Genomic DNA, 11,772 nt, shown 5'->3' with positions numbered 1-11,772 from the left:
CATTTATCTCCCTTAAAACAGATGAAAACCAACTTGCACGCCCAATTTGGAATAAAGATTTAGTGCATTTAACCCCGGGCCTGGGAAGGCAGATTATGAAAACATTTATAAGAGCCCTGCTTTGGAAGGCGTGGGTCCACTCTTCAGTCCTGCAAAAGTAAAGAGACCTCGAGACGAACAAGCAGATCGCAAAAGCCTGGCCACTGCCATAGTAATTCCAACTACCAGTCATTCATACAGAGCAAGAGCATTTCCTCCCATCTTGCCGGATTCTGACAAAATATGAATGGGTACCTTGACTTCAGATATCTATATCGAGGGCAAACAAAAAAAAAAAAAGTGACACGGACATAACTTTATCTGTCTAGACAGAGTTGTGATGGTTTGTACAGGATGGCCTAAAGAGACAGGCTGAAAGGGATGCAATGTGCTTTTGATGTGACAAAAATACACTGACTAGTTCCTACTGTGTTTCTGTAAATAAGACACCAATGGACTGCAGAAACACTAATAAAAAAAATAAGCAGTCTCAAATATGCATAATTAGAAGAGTATTTTAATATATGCCTGCTTTAATAAAGTACAGCAGTACAAGCGTACTTAATCCAGGCCTTCAATACTGTTTTTAAACTACTTAGTCATCATCATCATCCAGCTTCTTCAACTTGGACTTATGGCGTTCAATTTCTTTCTGCAGTCGTTCAATCTCTTTCTTGTGATGATCTATTTCTTCGTGGTGATGTTTCTTCAAAAAAGCCAGCTGCTGTTTTTCTTTTTCCCTGTGAACAAAGACAGTCAAGTAAAGCTTTTTATGAGTTCCTTTCATGCCTCATCCCTAAAAGCAATACTTTAGATACTCCAAACAATTACCGACAACAGAGATCAATTCACTTCGCTTCAGCAGCTTCTTCAAATTTACTCTGACTTGTCCATTCTAAGCATTGATAACTGAATTCCAAGCTTGACCCAAATCACACCTAACTCAGCAAGAAACAACTGCGAAGTGACGCCCTGCTACACTCATTCCCCTTCAACGATTACATTACAAAAGCGTAACATGTAAAATGTTGATGTCCATCAGAACGCAAGCATTAACAAAGCCAATAATTTTGTGTTTTCGAATGACTTTCCAACTATGCCTCTCTGGACGGAGTGGACACTGATGTGGAGGTGTTGCATGTTCTCCCAGGTGGCGACACTAGAGGGTTTCCGTAGGTGGGACTTAATTGTGAACTGTACCCTGGGAGATGTCATGCATGGAACATTACTGAAGTCTTTACAGTCTCTACAGACGGAATATCCGCTCCATATTATCCAGTTTCACAGGTACATTCAGCTTTGGCATGCACGGACACCCTACATTACTGCTCTGACTGACCTTCCCAAATTTAACCCGTTAGAGGACAAACTCCTCGTGGGTGATCATAAAGTCGCCAAGATATACCAAACAGGTGTTTCAAATCACTCGTACGCATTTTCAGCCTTTAGGGCTGTGTGGGAGGCAGATTTGGGGACTCTCAAAACCGAGGTTTTTTTTACTGAGGCAATGGCGGCGGCGGCACCTCGTACGGCTGCCACTGCAGCCCGATTCAGGCTGATCCAATTTAAATACCTCCACAGAATATTTTACGTGTTATAGACTTTGATACGTGGGTGTGATCGACTTCTTGCCCTGTCTTCGGTGTAGCATCGGTGAAGGAACCTTTATTCACAGTGTGGAGCTGTCCGTGTTTCAGATTGTGGTTCGGAGAGACAGCCTATTTGGTAGGGTTCTCTCTTGGTCGAGCCCGATGGACCCTAAATTCACCCTTCTCCATCTCCCAGACTGCTTGGGTGGTAACAGATATTTATTATCTCTAATGTATTTGGGCCAGACTCTAACCAAGTACAACACAGCGTGGGAGTGGAGGCCCAGTCTCCTACATCCCCGGCAGTATGGAAGAAGGGAATGGATCAATTTATGCGGTTGGAAATAAGAGTTTATAGTTAATAAGACAAGGGGTTGCCCCTAGAAACACCCTGAAATATGGCAGAGCAGGGAGGAGTGCCAGGGAAGTGAGTCGGAACTGTCCGTGCTGGGGTTCAATTGGCTCAAGATAGACTTTCGCTGGATGAGTGTAGACTGGGTGAGTGTAGACTGGGTGAGTGTGGGAAGCGGGTAGTCTCATATGGAATATTTCTGTGTTTTATTCCAGGGGGTGGGAGAGGTGTAGGGTGTATACGTGCAGGCCTTCACTTTTTCCCTTATATTGTTAATAATTATAGTATGGTTGTGTATTGGCCTAATATGCCTCGCTCTTTGTGCAAAGTAAATAAAATGGGTTAAAAAAAAAAAAAAAAAACATACAGGTACAGCACACCCAAAAGGTGAAAGGCTTTCCTCACACAAACAAAGTGCACAGACCGGCTGCAGAATTTCAAGCATCCCTTGCATATATTCAACAGACAGAAGTACAAGAATCTGTTCAGACAAAACAATAACAAAGACAACAGTAGTGCAGGCTTTTCTCATCTGATTTCACTTATTAAAAGTGGCTAAATAATATAAAAGGTGCGATGAAGCAGCAAGGAAGGTTAAGGTATAAGTAGCTAAATTTAAAAACTTTTATTAAAACTGGGTCCTGTTCAAATACTCCACGCTTCCTGTGAAGCTAGTCGCGTCCGTCCCAATCTTTACCTTCCGTGAGAAAGCATCATTGTTTAAGTTATTGCGAAAGTTATTCAGTTGAGCACAACCCTCTGTGCCCTCACCACACTCATCCAGGGTAGGAATTCTACTCAAATTCTGCGATTCCACTTCATTAGCCTACCCTTTCCACATCTTGTGTGGTCTTCACAGAGGATTACCAGTTCTAGGGCCAGAGTGTCTATTTTCAGCTCCACTGAGGTTCTAGTGTTGTTAATAGCCTTTAGTATGATTAACCGCAGATTCAGTCAGGAAAGGCTCAACTGTTGGGAGGAAGGGATAAAAATACCCCATCAACCCTTCTAACGGCAGGCCTCATCTATGCTTGATCGCGGCACTCACCTTCCAACACTTCCCCGTAGCAGCTGGCCAGTGCAACTATGCACAACCAGGAAAAATGCTGACACCGGCCATCATCAATTTTTGTGTCCCTGAGTTGCAGAAGAGCAGTTGTTGGTGCCCACCAGGCCCCCCACACCCCTCCGCCAGGGCCACACCAGAGAAGCAGGGTAAGTGAGTCTCCAAGCCCAACCCCTTCCCCCGACCCCGGCTTGCAGGGGTAAGCAATATGGAATTCAACTGCTCTCAACTAAAGGGGGGTTAGGGACAGCAGCAGACTGGGTGATGGGCCCCTGAGGTACCTTTTCCTAGGCCAATTTCAGTGAAGGAGGCTGGTTTCAAGGACAAGTCATGGGCGTGGCATGCTGCAGGCACACAGCCTAATGAAGTAGGCTCCCTGGCAGTCACCTCCAACAGAGTGCTGGGGGAGAGAGGTAGGTAGGTAGGATGCTTCTGCACTGTTCAACGCAAGTGCGAGTCTAGTTCCAGGTCAAACACTCTCAAACAGGCAGGACCAGGAGGCTTAGTGGTAGTCTCCTAATTAGGCCGAATCTCCTTTTCTTGATGTAAGAGCCCGGGGCATCGCTCCTTGATGGACTGTGCACGGTTCCAGGAGAACCATCGAGGCACATGCAGCACCACACTAACAGCTTCTCCTCTGGAGGGCAGCCTGGGATTTGCTCCCACTGCTTCACTGGGCAGCCTGCACCACTCCGAGCTGGACTGCCATGAGCAACTCATCTAAGAAGACACACCCTTCTACTCACCTCTGCTCGATGCTCTGCTCCGCAGTCTCCTGTGCCAAGAGGCATCAAGAATAATGAACTATACAGCTTGGGTTATAACGCTTTTCTCTCACCACAGACGCAAGTATATATCTCTGAGAACATAAGGATAGAGCTTCTTGAAGATATATATATATATATATATATAAATAAATAAAATTACTTGCACATCTTGTTAAGCCACAAAAGCTTCTCTGCGTTTTTATTCTATTGCCCCTTTCCTTTGTGTACTCATCTACATCATGGGCTATGCAATAACCTTCAGATTCTTATTTCAGTTGCGTACTTACTCGAACAATGTGATGAAATACTACAATGAACATTATTTTAATTAAAGATGGCACGTGTTTTTAATATTTTTATGGAAAATATAAATAAAATGTTTAATAGAAAGAAAGGTTTTACACCTAGAAGTCGGGTCCTGCATAACCAATGATCTGAAATTACCATGATTGACGGGTGTTTCAGCTCTGGCAGTGGAACGCTCTCATCCATGTGCTCTGTTTAATCCACTTACCGGTGCCTGCTTACAGATCCATCACTTATCAAGGATCACACACGGCTTCCCACTTGGGACACTGGAATAAGTAAAACTTCAGATCTCAGTGTTCTTTGGTTTTCAGGCATTAGAGTAGGAGTGCACATACCTTGGCCCCTCTTGTCATCATGATCTTGATCTACTGAGCTTCTATGAATTCTCTTCACTTTCACCCATTACTGTTTATTCACAAGTTCAATATGACTGCTGCATCAAGTCTCGTGTAAGAGAGAAGAATCCCTGCCTGAGTTCCCGCCTGAAAATGCCTCCTGTCGGAAATACTCTCGGTTCTTAAGTATTTCCATCTCATCCCCTTCTCATCTTTTCAGTTGGATACCCTCTATTGAATCCAATAATCCGATCTTCTAGGCCTGTAGCAGCCAAGAAACAGGTTTAATTACTTAAGATGAAGATAAGCGAGTTGGTGAAACTTGAGGAGTTTACACACACATACTGCAAAAATCAGTCAGTAGTTTTGGGTCGGGTCGGCCTCTCATTCTTCAGGAAATCGATGAACAGGCCTTGTACATTATTGTTAAAAATACAAAATAATGCAGTGTACTATTCTGTTAGTTGCTTGTTCAGAAATATATCTAAGAAGGCAGTGAACTGTCTTATTCTCAGCTGTAGTGAAATACTGACACTATACATCAATGCAATGTGGGTTTTCTTGTGGGTTGCAAGGCAGGTCCTGGTATCATGAGCAGGTGGAGAAGAGACACGTGTTCTAGTCACAGTGGGGAGTGTCCTGGGCATATAGCTGGGATGCCCTAGGCTGCCCAAGGGACTTGGGGTGTACAGAACAAGCAGGGTAGAGCTGGAATATCCCTCGCATGCAGGAGGAGCAGGAAGAGTTTATGCAATTGTATCCTAATTTACTGAGAGTGATATAGTGGGGTAGGATATAGACTTTGTGAGATAGATTATGTATGCTCTGTAGGGCATACAAAGCAGTTGAAATCCCTGTAGATTAAGTGATGTGATCTGTATACGCAGGTGGAAGAGGACTGGGCGTAGATGCTTAGGTTTGTGGAGGGCTCCAGAAGTATTGCTGGGTGACCTATCCTTGCAGTGTGTGTGGGTTGCACGGTACATGTGTAGGACTATGAGTGGGTTATAGATGGTTATGGGGAGGTTAGCATAGATCTATCCTGGATAACCGGAGGGCTGGTTTGCAGGTGGGGTGCTACAGACGTGCTGAAGGTGAGTATGTGAGCTGCAGCAGGGCTATGCTCAAGGTGTTGGGGCCAGTTTTTGTTGCAGCAGGACATCCTGGGCTTGGGAAGCATTCAGTCGACACTGAAGTTGTAGTCCCTTGCGGTCCTGCTGTAGTTTTCTGGTGTGGCAGTGTGTCTTGGTTGAGGTTGCAAGGTGTGTTTGTATTGATGTATCATGTAAAGGGTGGTCTGAAGAAGGGTACCCTAGCCAAAACAGGATTTTCTGACAGTAGATATGGACATTCTGGCTGATGCAGGCTCAGCTTTGTTGAACAAATGGGTTGTTCTGTTGTGTAATTAACTTTTAAGGGCACCAGGCGATAATTCAGACAGTGGTTTGCAATTTTACTACATTACAAAAGATAAGGTATGCTGTGCATGTTCTTCGCCCGGTTATGTTGCAAAGGTACTTGGCTGGAAAAGGTCATGTGGGAAAAACTACTTATGAGTAGAAAGTTGCTTCCGTGTATCCTTCTGTAGCAGGCAAATTCACCTACAGATTTATCGATGCAGCTGGCAAGCATCTGAAAAGGTCAGAAGAACAGTGTGAAGGCTCCATAGCTGCTACAGTGTAAGGGAACACTTCTCTTTCAGCATTGTTAACTGAATAACCCAGAGGCGTGTCATTGCAGGGTAATAGGGGGCAAGACAGTGGCACAATCACCGAGTGGCCCCTGAAGGGTATGTAAATGTGAATTCCATTGTATCATTAAAAAGAGAGGTCCGATTGGCTTCGAAAACTCGTTTTTTTCATAAATTACATGTAAAATTGATTACCTGAAATATCTTTCTTCTTCTGCAGCTTGTTTTTTCCCAAAAGCACCACCGGCCTCCCGAATGGTTCCACCACCGCCTCCTCCCTTACCAGCACCTTTGCCAAGCTCTCCCAACTGAAAGAATAAAAAACATGCACTGTAAAGTCTTGCGAAACTGTTGTTTTTAATATTTGATCACTTCAGGTGTGCTTCAATGTGATCAATGTTCTGCCAAGTGAAAGATTTGTCAGTACACGGATCTTTCTTAAGGTAAAGTACGTTTATTTTAGAAGATATTCGTAATACAGAAACACCACAGCCCACAGACAGTTTCTCTCCCTGTTCTCTTTCTCCTTCTCTAGTCCACCAACTGTCGTTGTCTCCTGGGAGACCTTCACATTCTAAACCCCATTCTAACCTAGAATACCACACATCTTCCCCTCATTAACAAAATTAAAAAAAAAAATCAAATATGTATTCTTAACACAATGCTACAAAAACCCGCAACATACAGTACAATTATAGAAATTGAAATTGAAAATAGAAACATTAAATAATACTAAATACAGTGCATTCATTAGAACACATATAAAGTAAGAAAAGAATAAATGCAACTCTCCCTAGAGTAATGAAATAACTCTGTTGCACATATTCTTTACATTGAGAAAACAAAATCATCTAGAGCTTTAGGATGTCTAGAGACCCTTGAGCTTCTTCTTAGTGCAGTATGGCTATCCCCTTGCTCACATTTCTCTTCATTCACTTTCCCAGATTTTCCATCACCATCCCCAGAGATTTTTACAATTCTCCCAATGTTCCAAATCCTATGATCCTCTGTCTTTACAGCATTCTTCATGACTTTTATCACTTTGAGAGGAGAAGAGAATTTAGAATGAGTGTTAGATAAACCAAATCGCGGACTTCTCACTTTAACAACATCACCCACTGAAATCACAATTTTCTTTACCGCCTTCCGTCTGTCAAAGTCCGCCTTTCTTTCAAGAGTTTTCCTAATTTCCCTGTCTATTTTATGTTCTATGCTACACCCCAGGTTTTGCTCTAACCCCACCTTGTCGTTAACCCAAGATGGACACATCTGCGTATTAGGTTTTCTGTGTCTAAACAATTCAAAAGGTGTAAGACCTGTACTTGTATGTGGAGTTAGTCTGTAATTCTTGATTTTGTTTAAAATCTCCTCTCTCCAACATTTGTTATTAGCCATTGCCAATTGAATGGTTTCCTTTAACACCCTGTTAAATCTCTCCACCATGCCATTAGTCTCAGGATGATAGAGAGAAGCCTTCTTATGTATAATTCCCTTGTTACTAAGGAATCTCTCCATGTTTTGAGAAACAAGTTGCACACCATTGTCAGTGAGAATGGAAGAAGGAATCCCCTCCCTATCAAAGATCTGATTAAGAAAGTCTATGACAACCTGAGTTTCTACTGAAGAGGTGATCCCAATCTCAGGCCATCTAGAATACATGTCTATCAACACCAAAACATACTTGTCAACGCTGGAATATCTAATAGGTCCCAGGATGTCTAAAGAAACCTCCTGCCACGGTTTACTGGGTAGCTCCCTCACCACCATGGGTTGAACTCTACACATCAAGGTTTTGTCAGCCTTGGAACATTCCACACACTTCCTAACACACCGCTCAATTTGAACATCCATACCCGGCCACCAATATGCAAGTCTCAATCTTTCCTTTGTCTTCGAGATCCCTGGATGACTCTCATGTGCTAAGGATATTAGCTCATCCCTTAATTTCCCTGAAGGAATAAGTTTAGTACCTCTCAGTAATAAACCTTCTTGAGAGGACAACTCGTCTTTGACCCTCCAAAAACCGCATAAATGCTGATCTTGTTTTTCAGTGCCATCCCAACCAGATTAGATTTTTTTAAGAACCTTTTGTACCACTGCATCATTACATAAATTACTCCTCCATTCACTCTCTCTAATTATTCCTTCCCTAATCAGACAAACATCAAATTCATCAAGATTCTCAACATATTGATCCTCCGATTCTGAGACTTCATTCACAAGTCTAGAAAAACAATCAGCAACAAGATTCTGCGCACCTGGTATATATTGTACCTCAAAAGAAAATTCCTGAAGAGCCACTACCCATTTCCTGATCCTACCCGAAATGATATCTAGCCCTTTTTTCTCAAAAATTTCCTTCAGTGGTTTGTGGTCCGTTTTCACAAGAAATTTGTTACCCCAAACAAACTTCCTTAGTTTGTTCACAGCCCAAAATACAGCCAGCGCTTCCCTCTCAATTACCGAATAATTTGATTCTGCTCCCCTTAAACACCTTGAGATGAACAATATGGTTTTTTCTACACCATTATGGGTTTGAAGTAACACAGCACCAAGACCTTTTGCACTAGCATCAGCCATGATGATGGTTTGATGACTTGGATCAAAGCTTTGCAAGCACGGAGCACACCTCAAGAGATGTTTCACATTCTTAAATTCATCTTCACATGTTTTATCCCACTGAAACGTAACACCCTTCCTTACTAATTCCCTAATGGTTTTGGTCTTTTCCGCAAAGTTGTCTACAAATTTACTGTAGAATTCGGCCATCCCTAAGAACTTCATTACTTCCTCTTTTGACGTAGGACTTGCAAGATTCTCAATTGTATCCACTAAGCCCTTTCTTGGTTCAATACCAAGAGCAGAGATCTTGTGACCTAAATAATCAATTTCTTCCAGATTAAACTTGCATTTCTCTGCTTTCAACGTTAGGCCACTTTCCCTTAATCGCAGAAGAACTTGGCGAACTCGCATGTTGTGTTCAGAAATGTTCTCACCATACACTAATATGTCATCTTGATATATTTTGACTCCTTGGATTCCTTCAAGAACTTTCTCCATAGCTCGTTGAAAAACTGCAGCCGCAGAAACTAAACCAAAAGGCATCCGAAGAAACTTGTAAGTACCAAAAGGCGTTATGAAAGCAGTCAAGTCTTGAGAATCCTGATGAAGTTTAATCTGATGGTACGCTGAGGTCAAGTCAATGGATGAAAAACATTTAGCACTACTAAGAAGAGCTAACATTTCGTTAATATTAGGTAAGGGATAGTGATCTGTTATCACACATTTATTCAGCTCCCTCAAGTCAATACATAGTCTTGGCTCACCATTAGCCTTTACTGCCATCACCACTGGAGCCAACCACTCAGTGGCTTCCACTTTTTCAATTATTCCCACTTGTTCCAGTTTTTCTAATTCTTTTTTCATCTTCTCTCTCACCATCAAGGGAACACCTCTCACTTTGCTAACAACTGGAATTACACCCTTTCTCAACTTGATCTCATGAACATATCCCTTCAAACAGCCTAGTTCAGGATGAAAAAGACCAGAGAATTCTTGTTCATAAAATGGTCTACCTTTATCCACAGTATTAATGCAGTTTAAATCTTTCAACCTAACTGAAGGAGACTCATTTGGATCAAGATAAACCCTTAAATCTCTCTGATGAGACCAACTAATAAGAGAATCTCCTCTTACTGAGATGTAAATTTTACCAGCTGTGAATCTATCCATGTACTGAATGGAACCTATGAAATAACCCAACAGCTTAATGGGTTCACCCCCATATCCTTTTGGAGAAATATCTGGTCTGAACAACTTAACACCAGTTCTCAAATGTTTTTCAAAAATACTCAAAGGAATTAGAGTGATCTTAGCTCCAGAATCAAACATCATAGGTATAGAAACTCCCTCAATATACACAACTTCTACTGGCCCACTAATTCCATTTTTTATTTGTAAAACAAACTCTTTTGGAGAATCTTCATCTTCCAAAGTTATTTCTTGAACATTTTTCTTTTTGCACTTAAGGATGTGCCACAAACTCGAGCATAGTGTGCAAAAACACTTTTCCATTTTCTCCATGGAATCAGTGGTTCACCAGGTGAAGACAAAAAAAACGGTGGGCAGGTAACATTCTGCATTTTGTAAAATCTTTACAGAGTTAGATGTAAAAAACTCTATAAAATAGAAGAAACAGTCACAGTAATTGTGAAACTGATCCTAAAAAAAATCGTTCTAATATGTCTGCCAGGATGATTACTTAAATGCAATTGTAAGCTTTGAAACCACTCGAAACAGATGGCTGCCACAATGTCTGGGTGAAAGCGAGGCTTGACACGCTTTGTGCGTTAAAACAGGAAGTAGAAGGGAGAGAAAAAAAACAGCGCGTGCGCTCGTTACCTGAGCATGGCACGAGAGTCTGTTCGTCTGCTCCACACGCTCGCGGCACACCCACAACAGAAAACAACAAAAGTACCCAGGGACTTCAAATACAGCAGCTCCGGAGGTGCGCTGAGCCGCTCCAAGTGCCCAAAAGCAATGAAGCCAAAGACGCAAGCGATTACGTAGTCCTGGTTGAGGTGTTTCTTCGAGCACGTCTCAAAACGAATTGATCCCACGTCGTCGCCAGTGAAAGATTCGTCAGTACACGGATCTTTCTTAAGGTAAAGTACGTTTATTTTAGAAGATATTCGTAATACAGAAACACCACAGCCCACAGACAGTTTCTCTCCCTGTTCTCTTTCTCCTTCTCTAGTCCACCAACTGTCGTTGTCTCCTGGGAGACCTTCACATTCTAAACCCCATTCTAACCTAGAATACCACACCAAGCCTGTCCAGAACACATCCTACCTAAATGAAAAACGCCAAATTTAAATTTTCACACAATAACCTCAAGTGACGCAAGGCGCACCACCCAATCCTGGCCCGATTAGATTTCACTAAGCCATTAAATCTCTGTACTCAAGTCCGTGGACGAGGGTCTATGGAGTGCACTTCTGGTCTGCCAGAGACTCCGAGGCCAATTATGCCTGTGGGCTCCTCCGCTTGCGTACAAGTCAAAGACAAGCACAATTATATATTTTAACAGTCTTTAACATTAAAAAACAAACATTAAAAGATGTAAGACAATAATACTAAAAAAGGAGCAGGGCATTAACAGAGGCTAATATTAGAAATGTATGATGACAAGTAGGTACCTTACATTTTTATTATGAGCCAATAGTCCGCATTTGATTTTCTGGCGACCTGCAAGAAACGTAAAACAAACCAACTTTTTTATACCTCGCCTTAGAATAGAAAAAGAGGAGGGCACTAATTAAGCATGTGCTAGAGTTTTTGGTCAAGGGAGTCGGCTGACCCAAAGAGTGTACCCAGAAATCGAAAAGTCCTCCCCAGGAGGAATTAAAATGGTCACGTCCCACCTTGAACAGGTCGGTGTCAAGTTATATTTGACAGAAGCAAGTAGGACAGGCATTGGCAAAGCCAATAGGTTTCACCTATGCAACATCTATTGGCTTTGTCATTGTGTTTTTTTGTTTATTTTTTAAAATTTTAAGTTATACTGCACATCAGCTCAACTGCTCTGCAATATGTTAAAAAAAAAAAAAAGTTGAAAGTTAATAG

General features: G+C 42.1%; 1 protein-coding gene across 1 annotated transcript in view; it reads right to left on the bottom strand.

The window, feature by feature from the left end:
* Positions 1-538: 538 nt before the first annotated feature.
* Positions 539-11,772, bottom strand: part of ATP5IF1 (ATP synthase inhibitory factor subunit 1) — a 52,211-nt gene continuing 40,977 nt past the window's right edge. Inside the window, exons 2-3 of the mRNA XM_069225121.1 lie at positions 6,343-6,455; positions 539-779 (exon numbers count right to left, since the gene is read on the bottom strand). Coding sequence (XP_069081222.1) covers positions 635-779; positions 6,343-6,455 — 258 coding nt within the window. The 3' untranslated portion in view covers positions 539-634. The remainder of the gene's footprint in view (positions 780-6,342; positions 6,456-11,772) is intronic.

The sequence above is a fragment of the Pleurodeles waltl genome, chromosome 3_1, assembly GCF_031143425.1.
Source record: "Pleurodeles waltl isolate 20211129_DDA chromosome 3_1, aPleWal1.hap1.20221129, whole genome shotgun sequence".
Lineage (NCBI taxonomy): Eukaryota > Metazoa > Chordata > Amphibia > Caudata > Salamandridae > Pleurodeles > Pleurodeles waltl.
The sequence above is the reverse complement of the archived record's forward strand: the minus strand, read 5'-3'. Positions and strand labels throughout refer to the sequence as shown.